At 44.5% G+C, this 17,044-nt stretch overlaps 1 protein-coding gene across 1 annotated transcript in view; it reads right to left on the minus strand.

Moving 5' to 3' along the window:
- LOC116889591 (ubiquitin-like modifier-activating enzyme 1 Y) overlaps positions 1-13,360 on the minus strand; it is a 23,257-nt gene extending 9,897 nt beyond the window's left edge. The window contains exons 1-18 of the mRNA XM_032890527.1: positions 13,196-13,360; positions 11,141-11,257; positions 10,963-11,018; positions 10,710-10,878; positions 10,489-10,623; positions 9,819-9,925; positions 9,514-9,604; positions 8,882-9,014; positions 7,294-7,391; positions 7,053-7,199; positions 6,765-6,941; positions 6,551-6,655; positions 6,384-6,464; positions 5,890-6,045; positions 4,005-4,170; positions 3,597-3,793; positions 1,630-1,694; positions 1,235-1,430 (exon numbers count right to left, since the gene is read on the minus strand). Of these exons, the coding sequence (XP_032746418.1) occupies positions 1,235-1,430; positions 1,630-1,694; positions 3,597-3,793; positions 4,005-4,170; positions 5,890-6,045; positions 6,384-6,464; positions 6,551-6,655; positions 6,765-6,941; positions 7,053-7,199; positions 7,294-7,391; positions 8,882-9,014; positions 9,514-9,604; positions 9,819-9,925; positions 10,489-10,623; positions 10,710-10,878; positions 10,963-11,018; positions 11,141-11,257 (2,196 nt within the window). The 5' untranslated portion in view covers positions 13,196-13,360. The remainder of the gene's footprint in view (positions 1-1,234; positions 1,431-1,629; positions 1,695-3,596; positions 3,794-4,004; positions 4,171-5,889; positions 6,046-6,383; positions 6,465-6,550; positions 6,656-6,764; positions 6,942-7,052; positions 7,200-7,293; positions 7,392-8,881; positions 9,015-9,513; positions 9,605-9,818; positions 9,926-10,488; positions 10,624-10,709; positions 10,879-10,962; positions 11,019-11,140; positions 11,258-13,195) is intronic.
- Between the last annotated feature and the right edge of the window lie 3,684 nt (positions 13,361-17,044).

Genomic DNA, 17,044 nt, shown 5'->3' on the forward strand with positions numbered 1-17,044 from the left:
CTGCCAATGTGTGTAGCTATACCTTATTACCTCATCATGTGAAATAGCCAATCACATGTGAACATGTCTATGTGCCTCGTTTGAATCCACCAATCGTAACTATGCATCTGCTTCTGTAAGCCTGCTTCTGCTTCCCCAAACCCTATAAAAGCCCCATGCTGGAGCTGCTGGGCGTGCAAGTCCTCAAAGAAAGACTGTGTGCCTGCAGGTACCTGTGTTTCAATAAACCTCTTGCTGACTGCATCCGAGTGGACTCGGCTCGGTCATTGGGCGCTTGGGACTCCTCCTGAGGGAATGGTCCTCTCCGGGGGTCTTTCACTGGAAATGGAAGGGGAAATGGAAGTCACTTATTTTATCCCAGGTCCCCTTTCGTAATATTTCTTTGAGTAATATTTCTTTGAGACGTTCCACTTGAAAATGTGTGTCCTTAACAATTTATTAATCCCATCTCTTCTCCTGCCCTAAGCTTAATGGCTCCTATCAGCTAGCCTCCACCAACCTTGTGGAAGAGGCTGTTGGTTCTAGGTTCCCAGAGATCTTCCCTAATTGCTTCCTACTCATTCCAAAGTCTGTCAGAAAAGGCCCCCACTCTTTCCCTGTGTTTCCTTTTCCACCTGGGACCTGGAAGTCCTACCTGTCCTGTCCTAGAAGAATGCAAAGGTATGAAGAGGACTGAGGGAGAAGCACTCACAGGCAAGTCTCGGTCTAAGAAGCCTAAGTTCACCATTCTTGGACCCACGATGAGCCAAAAACACACAGCAAGTTCAACTTACCAATTTGTATGAGGCTTAGGCTAAACCAATGCAATACTAAGAAATGCAAATTAGTCCTTTCTAAATAATGGCCCACAAGCCATTATCATACCTCCTTCACAGATATGGTTTGCCAAGACATTAGGCTTGACATGACCCCACTGTCAAACACAGCCAGGACTTGAACCCATAGACCGCTGTATATTTAACTATCATATTTCTCACTTAAAACTGCAACCCTCCGAGGGAACTCAGATATGACTCAGCCCACAAGTGCAGCTGGAAAGGAAACTAAGCCCCTTGCTTGGTAGGCAGGAGGAGGAAAACGCAAATGCTTACACCGAGAACTAGCCTAATCCTTGCCTTGGGGTGCTTGTGGCACTTAGGCTACCTGGAAGAATTCAGGTCCAGACAGAGGACAGTAAGCATCCCATTTCCTGGAAATGTGTTTGGGCCAATTATACCCACTGAGTATATAATACCTGGTCTGGAGGGAAGTTGTGCAGCAACTGCTGGATGTTGTGAGAATACTGGGTGTGCCAGTGCTGGTAGGCCCAAGTCACACAGTCGGCCCAAGTCTGTGGCCTCTGCAGGACCAGGCTGCACTGTATAGCCTCCAGTACTTCCAAAGGCTGGGTGCCAGCTAGCTGCAGTGTCCGCTCCATGAACTTGGGGTCCCTATCCAATGCAAAGACCTGGATTACTTCAGAGGCCTAGAAGTAAAGTTTCTGGACAAGCCTTCTTTCTCTATGGAAAAAGTCAACCCGGACCATTTCCCATTACCCAACTCATCCACCAAGGATGTGCCTGAGGAGAGCAGACAAGGACGCCTTTGTTGGTTGGCGTCTGTCTGCTGTTTGGTTTGTCTGTTACTTACGTGAGGTATTGGTTAACATTTTCGGCTGACTGCTTGAACAGCCCTTCAAACTCATCCCGAGCCCACTACAGACAGAGCAAACAAATGCATGTCAACAAAACAGGTCTCTGTACACATTAGTAATGCTTGTTCTGGGTAAAGACCACATTCAACCTGGACAATGAGGGCACCCACGTGTTCCAGACCAGTGGTTGTACTTGGCAGCCAATTATGTATCTTGTGAGAAACTGAATGGCAATATGGGTGTGAGGTGACTGGTTTATAACAAAGAGACACAGAGAGGAAGAAGTCACCAATAGGAACTCAGAAGGTCTCAATAGGAACTCCTCCTTTGTTTCTTGGTTTTTTGTTTGTTTGTTTATTTGTTTTCTGAGAACTAGGAGGTCGCTGCTGAAATGGTCTGGGGCATCTATATAGACACTACACATACAGCTTCTAAATTTTCACTCTCACACATACTAACCTGCTTTTATGACCTGTTGCAGAAGAATAAACATCCCTGTTTAAGTCTCTGATATAGCTAGCATTTACACTCATCAATGTTAGTGAATGAGTACATTCATTCATACAAGATTGAGAATGGTGTCAACTACAAACCCACAGCTAAGGACTTTACCAAAGTATATGAGCAGCCCATATCCAGTGCTTAAGTGCTTTACAAAATCTCACTTCAATGCTCATTTTGCAGATAAGGAATCTGAGGACCAGACATGGTTCCTACAAAGCTACTGAACATTGTAAAACCTTTTGCACTTCTCTGTCTGCTGCACAGACACAGAGAACCGTTTTATAACCTTGAACAACAAACAGGGCAAGGTAATGTGGTTGGAACTCTCCAGTCTATTCCTTCCTTATCTCCAACTGCTTAGCATGGCCTCAATGTACTGACACTATGAGCCTACGAGCAAACAGAAACCAAACAACCCCCCTGCCCCAGGCACTGTTGGACTGGAAGAACATAAGCAGGACTAGGCTCTGGGTTAAGTTTCCAGTGCAGCATTCAATTTCTCCAGCCAGAGGGTACACAAGATTATGTACTTGACTAGACAGACAGAAGCCGCACTTAAAAACCAGCGGTCTAACTCACTTTGGGTAAGAGTTTAACAAACCAAAAACACACTCACTATTACAGGTTAATTTAGAAAGTCAGCAGAAACAACATTAGCTGATTTGTGCAGCAAAAAGCATCATTTACAGACCATCCTCACTGTTCAGACACATGTCCCGTGATGTTCTCTTTAAGTCTTTCCAAATTAAAAGGTTAACATTAATTACTCTACTTAAGGTATCTTTCATACACTAGAGTTTGGATGTTTTTTCTTTCTGCCAAACCCTCCCAGGACCTCCTGAACTCCCTAGCTGCTTAACTCACGTGCCATCTCCCAAGAAAAAGTAAAACCCAAAAGAAATAAAGAAATAAAAACCCAGCAGCAAGACAAGAAATACCAAAACAGAAAGAAGTGCACAAAACAAAAACAAAAACAGAAACAAAAAAACTGAGGTCCATCTGGCCACGTACTTCTAGGCATGGCATCCACCCTGAAACGTGGTTGCTAGATACGGTAACATTCCACTGTAGACAATGGTTTTCCCTTTTCTGAGCACGTTTGATACATTCCGAGCTGGAACATTGTGCGGACCTCCCCATCTTTGTGTTGGGACTTTGCTTGGTTTGAACTTATACAATTTTATGAGTGCTGTCACCAGAAGTGGATGACTCCAAAGAAACCACACATATCTGATAGATACACATGTGGGCTGATACAAATATGATCTCAGAGACTTGTGACAGCACACACAAGGTGTACCCAAAGGTCAAAGTTCTTTGTGAAAGAAGGGAACCAATAGCAGGTACTCTGGATATTGGTATAAAGACAAGAGCAGGAAACTTAGAATCTGTAGCACGAGACTGGCAAAGGCTTGATGACCTAACCCTTCCACCTCCAATTCCTCCCAAGGTTGATCACCTGCAGGGTATGCTCAATGGCATTGGGGAAGTTCTTCAGTGTGCAGATGGGGATGGATTTCTCAGGTGGGTCCTGGCTAGAGCTGTAAGATTCTGTCAAGAAGGGAACAACCACTTGCACGTTGCCCTTGGTGCCCAATGTGCCTGATTCCAGCAGAGGCTTACGATAGTAAACACAACGGCGGTCCATGTATAATCCTTCAGGGAGATGGGAAGAAATGGCAGATGAGTAGTAGGCATGCTTAGATAAAACAGGAACACAGGTCAGCTTGGTCTTCCGAGTTGGTTCTAGGACAGCCAAGGCTACAGAGAAACCCTGTCTCCAAAACCCAAGACAAGACAGGAACACAAGAACCTCATCCATACACACTACCCTGCTCTTGCCCTCCTCACTCAACTCCAAACTTACGAGCATCCACATTGTCTAGAGCATTGGCCACACCATCCAGGTTTTGGAAGAAGTCATCATCATAGACGTGTTCTGTCTCAGGGCCTACTCGATTCTGGTGGCTGCACACCCTGATGTGTGGATTTATGTCACGTACTGCTGCAGCAGCAGTCTCAGACTTTAATTTCTAGGTGGGAATATGAAAAATAGAGCTGTTTCCCACACACCGATGCAACGAAACTCCAGAGAGGTATCTCAAAATGTATCCGACGTCAAAACCACCTGGCTACCAACAACAGATATTATAAAAGAGATTACGGACCACAGACTGCTCTTTTATGACAGCTACATTTATATTATTCATAAAATTCTGTTGTCTTTTTGCTTTAAGGATTATAAACAAAATCTGGCCCCACAGGATACTGTGAGTACTAAAACAGAATGACCCCGACAGCTACTCTCTTTTCAATTAATGACATCTAGAGTAACCCAAATAAAACCACAGACAGACTGAGTCATGTTCCACTTCTCAATAACCTCCTCTGTTTCTACTTTCACTTGTGGTATAAAACGGGTTGTAGCCTCCTCTGTTCTTTTATAAATACCACACGCCCCAATGTCTTATCTTTCCTCAGGCTTCTACTACTTTTGCATGGTCAACTGTTTGCTCACATGCCTTGTTTTACCCTTCTACGTCAATTCCCTTAGGACAAAGTCTTCATAAGCAGTGAAAACCAGCACTCTCCTGGCATTCACAATTGCTGCTTCTCTGTTCCTCATTCCTTCATTTAACCATACACCACTTAGTACAACATAGGCAAAGATGCCGAAGAACAGTCTCCCAACAGTTTTTGGGGGTATAGGTCATAAGCACCACAATTTCCCATGTTAGAGTTTTAAGCAGAATATTTAAAAGCACTAGTCCACTTACCACAGTATGTCATATGAGATAAGCATAAGTATTGATCTTGAAAAATACTTCCAGTACAGAACATCCCTGAGGACTCATACCATACTCACATTTTATAAATGTTTTAGGTTACATACTCTCTTACAACAGCTGTGTCCATATGTTTGTATTTTTGTATGTATGAACATATGTATGTACACACGTATACACACATGGGGATACACACACACACACCTCTCACATATGCATATATACATACATAGTACATGTATGAACTAGTGGAATACTACTGTACTAGTAGTACTAGAACATATATAACTACGTAGCTTTCTTTCTTTCTTTCCTCCTCCCCCCCCCCCCCTCCTGTTCCTCCTTTTCCCTCTCCCCTTACTCCCCCTTCTATGTTTTTGGCCATCACATCCTAGTTATATGGAAAAACAGCATCCCAGCTTCCCTGACCTGGCTTTCTAAAAGTATGGAAGAAATTTGTCCTTTCCACTGTTAGAGCAATCTGGGTGAGGAAAGATAAACAGTATTTAACACCATTTAAGTTATGACTCAGTGTTACAGGAGGAAACCAAAATGCACTCAGGAAGATTCTCACATTGCTCCAATCTTCCCAATCTTAGAGAAGAACAGGAACATTTCTTTCATTACCTTGTAAATCTAGAGGCTAGGATGCTTAGGGTAAAAACAAAGCAAAGGAAAGATGGATTATCAGCGAGTCAATCAAGCTAACACTGACCTGTAGGGAATACCCAGTAATGACTCTATTACCCATCCTACAATGTCACATCTGCAATGCACAAGCATTCGCGCTTAGGTGGGGAGGGAGAACAAGGCAAATGAAAAAACGTGACAGGTAATTATGTCTACTGACCTTACATCTGAATGCCTGAAAAATAGGAGGGAAATAAAAGGAGAGGAAAGCAAAAACATCTAAGCCATTTAGATTGCAATCAAACAGAAGAGAGAAAGCCATGCCATCCTACTCACTGTGACATCCCAGGGGCGGAAGAGAAACTGTCTGTTCAGGTTTGACTTCTCAATGGTGTCCATGTCTGTAACTGTGATTTCTCCACCCTCTCCACAGCCAAGGCCAATCATGGCAAAGTTCTTGAGCAGCTCACAGCCAATGGCACCTGCACCTACCTGGAAGTTTGGTAAACCCTCTGATCAGAGCGAATAGTGATAGCATATGCTAACCCACAATTCCTTACTCCCAAAAGAAAATACCAACAGAACACAAGACTGTGTAGTAACAAACATTCAATTCAAAGGGATGACAGATATTCCTATGGGTGACTGAGGCGGAGGGGAAGAAAAAAAAAAAAAAAGAGAGGAGATACACAAAGCCTTTCTTTCCTCAACCAACCACAAAACAGAATAGGTGATGTGATCAGGACATGAAAACCAAAAGACCCCTCCCCAAAGGATTAGGGAAGAGATCTTATAAAGAGTGGGCAGAGCCTATTGCTAGTGTCAATCACCAGGAAGTACTTCTGCTTGCCAAGCTTCTCTTGTAGGTCTGATCCAAATACCGCCACTTGCCCATCATAACGGTTCTGGCGCTGGATTTACGTGAATGAGTACAGACAGGTTAGAGACACTTCCTTCAAGATGTTCCCAAACGTCCCTAGTGTTCCCACGGACGTACCGGCAGGCACTTATCTTCCATGAAGGCCACTCTGTGCTCCGGGAGACATTCAAGGGCATCAAAGTACAGCCACTGCCTAATAGGCATAAACTTTCCAGAACAAGCCTGGAGAAAGAGTGTTGTCAGCAGCCAAACTGGAAGTGACAGGGACTAAAAGGCAGTGAGGGAATCAGAAGCACACAGCAGTCTACCACCCTTTCCCACTACTGCTGACCTTCATGACCTCCTGGGCAGCCAGACCACCAATGAAAGCACTCATGGGTGCCAGATCCCCAGCTGCTACATAGGCCAACTTCCGGATGAGGTCTATGTCTAGGCAATCCTGCTGGACTGCTGGCAAAGATTGAGCATTCACAGCCTGTGCTAAGGTCACCATTTCTGCAGCATCCTCCTGGTTGGTCAAAACGAACCAAGGTAACAGTCTATCAGGTCCTACTGCAGGAAGAACAGGTACAAGAAACAGACATACCAGAGGTTCCGGGCTGGCTTCCCACTCATTTACCTCATTATGGGGCCGAGGAGGCCTGCTGTGCTGAGTACAGAACTGATGCAGGGCCTGGAAGCCAATGTGGAGCTGAGCAGGGCGACAGCACTTAGCAAAATCTGTTATCACAAACTCTGGCTCTGCCAGCGAGGCAAGTAGGGATTTCTGTGGATAACGAAGCATCAAAACCAGATATGAACAACGTATGAATCTCAAAAGCAGGAGTCCTTCCATTCACAGCCCCTCACCACCAACTCACAAAACTGATCTTCTGAGATACTTTCACTTGACTGACAATGCCTCCACGGGTGTACTCAGAGAAGCTGGAGGTATCACAGATACTAAAGGAATACGGACCTGAAAGATCAACAAGATGGAGAACACTGCCAGTCCAATCGTGCCCTTGCCACCCTCTGAACGTCAAGTACAAAAAACTCATAGTCCAAGTCTTAGACACATCAGGTTTTTAAAAACTGCAAACTCTACTCAGATAGGGACAAGCGAGCAAGCAAGCAAGCAAGCAAAATAAGCAAAGCGATACACATCCATCAAAGGCATGGGAGTAACTCAGGACGATTCAGAGTTCAAAGCTAGCCGAGGGCTACCCATACCAAACAGAATGGCCACAATCTCACTCATACAGCTTCAGACTCCGGGTGCTGGGGAACTGACACATCTGGCTTTTGTTTCAATGCAGAAAAACAAGAAGGGGGAGGGAACAGATGTCTCCTCTGTCTATGATCTGATTCAGAGGCTGAGAGTGAGTGCTTCCTGCTCTCTGGGCCACTCACAAGTGTCTGTAGCTCTCAGTCATACCCCAAAAACATATATACACACATACAAAAATGGAATAAATTTAAAACAAGACAAAAAGAAATCTACTTGTCTCCATCTCCCAGGCGCTACGCACAAGCTCTGTAAAGATACAAGCCATAGGACCTAACTCTTCTTACACAGTTTCTGGGGCTGAAACTCAAGCACTTGTGAGACCACAGCAAGAACTTTACCGACTGATTTGCTATATTAATGTCCAGTACTTTACTAATATCTAGTAACTAAAGAAGAAGAAAAAAAAAAAAAACCCAAAAACCCTGTACTTGTTCAAGACAAAGCAATTCTTTTCCATGTGCTTGTTCATTCGGAGACGGGGATTCAAATGGCCCAGGCCAGCCTCTTGCTCTTGAACTGGGCTTGAACTTCTAATACTCCTGCGTCCACCACCTCCTGAGTGCCAGGCTACAGGTGCACGACATCATCCACAGTGACACCCAATTTTCCTTTTTTTTTCTTTAAAAAGAAAAAACTACAAAATTTATTTACTTATTCTATATAAGTACATTGTAGTTGTCTTCAGACAGACCAGAAGAGGGCATGAGATCTCATTACAGTTGTGATGAGATCACAACTTTCCAGCCATTAGTCTACCAGAACCTAGCTTAGTAATCACACACACTAGAAAGGACCTAGTCTCTTAGACTTTTTATAGCTGAAAAGAGAAGACTTAATTGTCTAAAATAAACCATAAGGGGGAAAGTCAAAAGGGAATAATAAACCAAGGAATAAGTGGGCTGTCTTGACAATAAGCAAGAATCAGTCCTGTGTCACTCTCCCACAGTGGAGGTGGGAAACACAAGTTAGGCAGTGTTTTATCCCGGCATGGTGGCTTTAATGCCAGCACTCAGGAATCAGCACTCAGGCAAGAGGACTCTGAGTTTGAGACCAGCTCAGTCTGCTGGGAAAGTTCTAGAGTTACCTCTTGGCTTCTGAGACAAGCCCACATCACAGGGCCAACTTTCCCTTTGTCCTCTGCCACCACTTCTCACCCTCCTTCCCCAGGCTTGCCATACCCAGAACTTTGATCTCCATAGGACCAATGCCATTCAGTTCACTCATGCCTTGAACTTCTGTGAAAGAGACAAAGTCACCACTTTCAAATCCATGCCGGGTTTCCTCCAAGCAGGTGACAATCCCTGGATTCTCCTGGTTAGGGAGAAAAGGAAAAAAAGAAAAAGACTGAGAGTTAAGCTATGTACGTACAGTGTGGCATGCTTATAGTCCCACCACTGTGGAAACTGAGGCAGAAGGTTCACCGTGAATCCAAAGCTAGCCTTAAAATCACCCAAGAACAAACAAGTGAAAAATCACCCAAGATTTTCAGTCAAGGGCAGGCTGACAGCCACTAAGGAGTTTTAATTTACCTCAGTGACAGGCTACTCACCTATTTAGTGGTAGATCCCAAGTTCAATTGTTAGGTGAGGACAGGGGAAGGAAGGAGAAGGGGAACGGGAAAAGAATAAAAAAATGAGAGGGAATGGGAAAAGAAAGGGAAAGGATTCTCAAGACAAAAAAAGGTGAGAAAGGAGAGGAGAGGAGAAAGGGTGGAAAAAGGAGGGTGAGAGAAAAGGAAAAGGAAAGGAGAAAAAAAAAAAAGAATAACTGCCTTTCTTTGCATGAGGACCTAAGGGGCTAGTCTCCTTACCTTAGTGATCATTGAAACCATAGCACTGAGTGGCTGTTCTCCATTTGCATCAGTGAGAATCATTTCCTCTCCAAAGTCACAGAAGAGTTGTCTAAGGAAGGAGGCAATGGGAGTGGTGATTTGGACCAAGCACAGGACCTTCCGGCACTCAAGGTACTGGAGCAGATCAGGTCATGCTCAAAACACACAGGAAAAAATGAAAAATCATTTCAAATCTGGTTGGTGGGGCAGGACATGAAGGCTTGGGAGACTCTTGGCCTATGTTTGGTAGAAGTTAGAGAACAAAGAAGCAAATAAGCACTCACCCAACTAGGCCCCGAGTGTCTGCTACTACCAGCTTGATTCCATGGCTATGGCAGAATTCACCCACCTGCAGCTGATATTCCAAAGGAGTGTTGGTAAGAACCACCACCTGTAAAGACCAACAGGCTCAGGTTTAGGGTGGAGCGAGAGAATAAAAAAGCTGACAGAGGTGAAGGAGAAGGGAGAAGAATCCAATCTCCAGGATCTGCTGGCTCAGCCTTTTGTCACATGGACACTCGAGTGAGTCTTAATGGGTATCAGACATAATAAGGGACAGAGAACAGCTTTAAAAAACACTACCAACTACAGCAAGAATAATAGCAGTGCTGGACAAACAAGGTCTGATGACCAGCTAAGTTCATTTATCTGGTGAAAATAAGACAGCTTGGCTACCTACAGCCAGGTTATATTCAACAACAATTACCCTAAAGTCAACCTGGGTTTGCTCTCATCACACCTGCTCACACAACAGTCTGAGAATTATACATGCAGGTGCTGGGCTCCAGATCTCACTATAAACACAACACCCTTTTGCAGAAGAATCTGCCCCTCTGGGGCCACCTACATCTCCTAATTTTCCAAAACTAAACCTGTCAGAAGGTGCCAGCCTAAATGACAACAAAGCTGAAAGAATAAGGCAGCAAGAATGGGGATATACTAGTACCAGGATACCTGAAAACCACTAAGGAAGTCGTCAACTAGAGGTCCAGTGTAAGTGTGCACAGGAACATAACTGTTGAGTTCAGCAAGGCGTGGTTGGGATACCTCAGCTCGATTTTTGCCAATATCTTCCTCATGCAGGTAGAACTGTAAGAATGGGATAGGAAGATAAGACTGCAACATAGGCAGTGCCCATGCTGGAGCCTAGGCAAAGGGAAGCCAAAGAGAGATACCTGGGAAGACAGATCAGCCCACTGGGCAGTGCCCTGGTCATGGAGAGTGACAGCCTTGACTCCACCAAGGATGATATTCTTGGCAATTTCCACACCCAGACCCTGCAGGCCTGATATCAGTACACTGGACGTCTGGAGATGTTTCATTGCCTCATGACCTAGTACATACCTGTCAGCAAAGAACTCTAGGTTAGGGTCTGCCCCACTCGGTACTTCTTCCCAATCTCCACCTCCCATCCTCGGTACCACTCACAGCTGGCGGGAGTAAAGGCTTTCATCTATATCCATTTCCTTGTTTTTTGACATTCCCTAAAGATGAGCACAGAGTTCCAGGGGAGATAAAACAGTAATGAGACTTAGACATTTGGAAAAACAAGAGGTACTTCACCACCTCCGCTGAGAGTTTCCATCTTGACAAAAGCCATACTCACGCTGTTTGGCCCTGGGGGTACGCCAAACATCACAGAATGGGTAGAAGACCAACTAGAATCCACCTTAGAGTCAGGTCCGGACACTCTGCGTTTCTTGGACAGGACCGAGCTGGACATCTGAAAAAAATAGGGAACATCACAGCTGAGGCTCTGTGGCAGAAACATTCTCTTCACAAAAGTTTTGTGTGCGTGCGTGCGTGCGTGCGTGCGTGCGTGCGTGCCTCGCTACCCTTCTCTGAGAGAAAAAGCACTGAATCTGTATATCTGACATAAGTCAAACTAATGTAGCTCTTCATGGTCAGTGTAGAGGGCAAAAAGAGTGTGTGCACAGAGATAAGCACTAGAGAAACCAGGAAAGTTAAACAAGCATACAGGCATCCTTCAAAGGAAAGAGATGTTTACCTGTCTTCCTCCTGGAATGCTAGGAATAGATGTAGTTTACACCATGGTGACATTTTGCTGATGAGCCAGGCTCCACCCGTAACCCAGAAATTGTTTTACCCATTCCAGAACCTTTCTCTCTAAATCCTGCACATTGCTTCTAGGCCATAAAAGCCATTCTTATGAGTGATGTGACTGTACTTATCAACAGCCTCAGTGGTTCCTATGCTACCTCAGGGCCAGGCCAATGGCCCTAGATCTCTGGCACTATTCTAATCAGTAAGTCCCATCCTTGTGAAAAAAAAAAAAAAAAGTCAGGGTGTACTTTGTAAAGAATCTCAGTGTCTTAAATTTGTTGTGTACTTGGGACTGAATTATTATTATTAGAACGCGTATCTCCAAAATTGTGCTCTGTGTGCTCAGGGACAGGGACAGGCTCCGAAGTCTTGGCCCAAGCACCAGTTCCAACATCAGGCTGATCCCAGTTTCATTCATAGCTCATCCTGATGGTTTACTTGCCGTAAAGCCTGCAAGGATGCTACAAAGGGTATATCAGAAGTTTAACAGTTTACATCCAAAAGAATCAGTGAGCAGACACTGCTAAGATACCAAAACGAAACTGGGTGTCTCTAAACAATAAAACAGAATCCCACATTATATGCTGCTAGAGAGGTAGGGAAGGGCCAGTGAAAGGATAAGAATTACAGAGGCCCTGACAAATCAGACTGGGAGAGTGACAGCAGATGGATTATACCCTCCAAAAATTCCAGTCTAGTCCTTTGGGAAGTTCTTCAGATAACTAAAGTTAATCTGCTGAGAGAGTCCAGGGATTATGGAAGGTGGAGATTATACCACAGAGGCAGACGAGTCTAAGTACATTCACACAAAATGTCTACAGACTGGCTCTAAGAAGTCTTTTCAAGGTGGTATGTGGGCACTACTTCTCTGACGTGAAATCCATCTCACAAGACAGATCTCATGTAAAACATTATGTCTGTGCTGGACCAGAGGAACAGGCAAATCCATGACAAAGATGTCAAGCCAAGGTGAATCACTCCTAACTTTATGACCAAAATCCCGGTGTCGTTCTCTAGGAAAATGAAAAATGATAACCAAACAAAATAAAACCAAATAAAAACAACAAAAACAAAACAAACAAACCCCCAAACCACAAAGAAACAAAACAGCAATTTGTCCTTTTTGTCTACTTTTATCTTAATTATATTAACTGCACAAATTAGTAACACCCCATATCTTTTTGCCTGTATGCCGTGATGACCAACTCACAATCCCCTTCCGCACACCAAAATGATTTTAGAGGAAACTATGTTGCTGACGTACTAAAAATCGAGGAAAACACTTTATAAAAAAACGAGGAAAAGGAGGGATGGCTGCGGTTAGAGAGGTTGACCCAAGACTCGAGATTCCCCAAGCATGCCGATTCCCCCACCCCCACTCCCACTCCCACCCCCACTCCCACCCCCACCCCTCCGGACCCCATTCTGCCTACCTGCCTGTTGCCCCTGAATCTAGGATAAGGGCATCAAACTGAGTTCCTCAACCTGATAGGAATCCCTTCACTGTACTGTCCCACCAGGCCACCCCTACCAACAAGCCCTGCGGTCTCGGCCCAACGGCTCCCGAGGCCCCCACCACAGAGCCCTAGATTGTTACCAATGCTGGTGCCTGTTTGCGCTCCCTGTCGCTCTCTTCGTACTTTCTCTTCCTCGAAGACCTGGTCGCAGAATGGTGCAGCCTCCCCCTTCAGGTCCCTGACCAGTTTTTTCAGAAACTCCTTCCACAAAAGACGCGTCCGCGTCCTCACACGAGGAACAAGATGGCGCTGGCCCGGCCGGAAACGGAAGGGAGGAGCTTGATCCACGTTCTTCATGAATCATTTATGACGTACTGAGCCTGCAAAAATGAATATTCAAGAGGAGGGCAGAACTTTAATGCGGTGCTGGGAGCCTCAGTTTTCTGAGACCATGTAGCGCCTCACAGAAATGATCATTGCGCCTCCTTGAAGTATGAAACCACAGCAAAATCTGCTGGGAAATGCTTACAATACAGGCAGGTAACAGAGAGTGGCAGGCGAACGCAACATAGAATGTTGCTTTGAACGTTAAAGCTCTTAAGTCACTTGCCTGTACTGTGGGATCTTTCTTCTACAACCCAGCAAATAATACATACGTATGCTGGACTAGACTGTGTTCCCGCTTTTCTAAAGCAGACAGTATCAGCTATGGCGGTCAGAATGGCTTCTTAAATATGACTTGTACCTTTAAAAGAGAAGCTGAGGAAATGTAAACCCGCCATTATGCAAAGGAAGAATATGGATTCCTACACTGTAGGCAGAAAATGAAATAAAATCATTGTTCTAAAATTGATGTATTGTTGCACAAGGTGTACTTGAATACATAATTAAATATGAAGGACACAGAGGAGGCAGGTGACATCTGATTTTAATGTACTGAAGAGAGAGGTGTTTTGGTTTGTTCTTGTTTAACTGGTTGTGGTTTATTTTTTCCATTTATTTAAAATACATCTCTTTCTCACTTCATATATCCTGATTATGGTATCTCCTCCTTCTACACTTCCCAATACCTGCACCCATCACTTCTGTCCCTTCTTGATCCCCTTCCTTTCTGTCTCATTGTAAAAGAAAAGGCTTTTAATGTTTAATAGTAAATTATAACAAGATAAAACATACTAAAAAAAAAAACAATAACAGAAAGAAAAGAAACAAAAGTAGGTACAAGAATCAGAGACCCACTCACAAATACCATACAACCACTAAACTGAAACCCATAATATATACACAGAGGACATGGTGGAGACCTATGGAGGTCCTGTGCATCCAGCCTCAGTCTCTGTGAGTTCATATGACTTTGCTCAGTTAATTTAGAGAGCCTTGTCTTTTCTTTCTGTCCTCCATTCCCTTTGGCTCTTATAATCTTTCCAGTTACTCTGGAAATGAGGTTCCCTGAGTCCTGACAGGAGGATTTAATGAAGAAATCCCATTTAGGGATGAGTGTACCAAAGCTTCTCCCTCCCCACGCCCTCTTTCTCCCCCCCTTCTGTATTTTTTTTTTTTCCCATCCGCTGCAGGAGGAAGCTTTGATGACTGAACAAAGCTGTATAAACTGTGAAATGCCCTTAACAGTAATTTCGATTTGGGATCTTTTAATTTTATTTTTCTATAGATTTGTGGTATTTGCTTCTAGGTCACTGGGCTCTTCAGTCTCAACTTCTTGGCCACCCAAGCAGTGTCAGATATAGGTCTGATGGAGGGAGCCGAAAGTCAAATCAGATATTTACTAGTTAGCCCTCAAATATGTGACATAGATACCATAGCGTGTCTTGGCGGTAGGATAGCATTATACATCAAAAGATTTGTGGTTGGTACCTTCTGCTGGCCTTCAGGTACAAATAAGCACACATGAGTGAGTGAGCACAGTCTCAGCTACATGAGGGGCACAATACCGCTCTTCCCAGCACATAATTGAACCACAGATGTGGAAATAGATGTAAACACTATTCATTAATGCTGAAACATCAAAATCGTAAGTTTGCTTAATCATCATAGGAGGAGGAGTCCGACGTCAGAAGACAGAATGAGCCAAGTGAAATAGTTCAGAGAATCATGGGACCCATCCGTAATCAACCAAATTTTTCAGTGAAATATGAAGGGCAACGGTCCAGCAAAAGGGTAAGGAAGGAATCCCATGCACTTGAATCTAAAACACTGACCTTTCTACATCAGCTGCAAGAGCATTACAAGAGGCCAGGGTTAAAAATAGCTGTAAGTTCTCCGTATGTGTGTATGTACATGTACCTGTCCTCCAGTCCTTTTGTAAGCATCCATGATTCCAAGAAGAATGATATCCAGACTCAAGTAGCATGTAAATGCAAAGAGTGTTTTATTCTGTAGAAGTTCTGCATGCTGGGGTCTCCCATTATCAAGATAGATACCCGAGTGAGCTTGCAGGTTTGATTTAAAGCACATTGGGGAATTCCCAGGTAGGTGACCTTATCCTGCTCTATCTCTTAGGGAATGTTATTGGAGCATGGAGCCTGGAGCCTGGAATCTGTTGTTGAGTAATTCAGGGGTAGGTGGCCTGACCTTGTTCTATCTCTTAAGGACATTCAGAACTATAACCTGGGTGTGACGGCTGGATACTGTTGCTCACCCATTGTTTAGGCCAAGTGGTGGGGCAGTTTCTGACTAGTTGCCTGAAGCCTCAGTTTTTAGTCCTAATCTCTTGACCTGCCAATTTGAGGCCTGTCATGGAGTCAGCCTGTCTCATCATTTCACCCTCAATTTGGGCCATCTCCAATCCTTGAGAGATTTTTAATAAAACTATTCCGAAACAAACCAAACTAAAGCACTGATTATGCAGAGAGAGTAAGTCACAGCTAACATCAGTAGAATCTGGCATGGATTCTTTGACCACCCCTGAGCGGCCAACATAGAAACATCATTCGTCATCTAAGGCTGCACAGAGTCCTCCCTACTGGAGGAATAGCAAGTCTAGGCCTCTTCTGTTCTGTCAGACCACTCCTGCCAGGGATGCACTATTTCATCTCCTATTTTCCTGTTTCTATCTCTACCCGTAGGGCCTTGAAATTTTTATCTAGGAATATTAGGGCTGAGGTCCCTACAATAGCAGCTCCAGCCAGCCCTATTATAGGCCAAGGAGAGAACCTAGAAACACAACAGAGGTGACCTGATTGTGTGGAGGTGCTAGCTGGTTGGAGACATCCTCCCCAGAGTAGTAAGTCATTCTGGGTACAAGCTGTACTAGAACATAAAAACCCTCAGTCGTATTTATAGCCAGGCCATAAACGTAAGGAGTAAGCCTTGAAGTACGGGTTACAGTGCAGTGGCAGAGGTGGGAATCGGTTGGGGATATCTTATTTCCAATGCAGAGTCCCTGTCTGGTAGCCAACAGTCCTTTGTTAAGTCCAGGGAGAGAGGAGTTAAGAACCAGCAATCTGATCTGCCTTCTCGCCAGCCACTGTGAACTTGATGACAAGGTTTGTAGCATCTCACATTGGGGGTACCCAGATAGTAATGGGGCTAGTGGCTGGTGCAGCAAAATGTAGGCAGCAAGTAAGCAGGATCACTGGAGTACTTGAGTCACAGTTTCAGCATCAACAGGGTATGGAGTGACCTTCCATTGTTCCTGTTTGCCTGGAAGTCTCCTGTGCTGGGACCTCGACTGCTGGATCGTCTCTCCTGGTAGGGTTAACACGAGAGTGATGTATCCACATTCTGATCCTGTCCAACTTATCAGCCCTATGTGTGGTCACGGTGTAAGGCCCTTTTTCCAGCAAGGTTCCAGAGTCTTGTGGTTATATCTGTTAATCCAGATTTGTCACATGGTTCAAAGTAATGGGGACTACGGAGAGGGACAAACTCATAAACCTGGCAGATGGAAGGCCAGAGTTGCGTGTAGATCCTATGGAGGGCTCCCAAGGATTTTTAAAACTTTTGCTGGTCATATTCAGCTAAGATACCGA

Source organism: Rattus rattus, chromosome Y (genome assembly GCF_011064425.1).
Source record: "Rattus rattus isolate New Zealand chromosome Y, Rrattus_CSIRO_v1, whole genome shotgun sequence".
Taxonomy (NCBI): domain Eukaryota; kingdom Metazoa; phylum Chordata; class Mammalia; order Rodentia; family Muridae; genus Rattus; species Rattus rattus.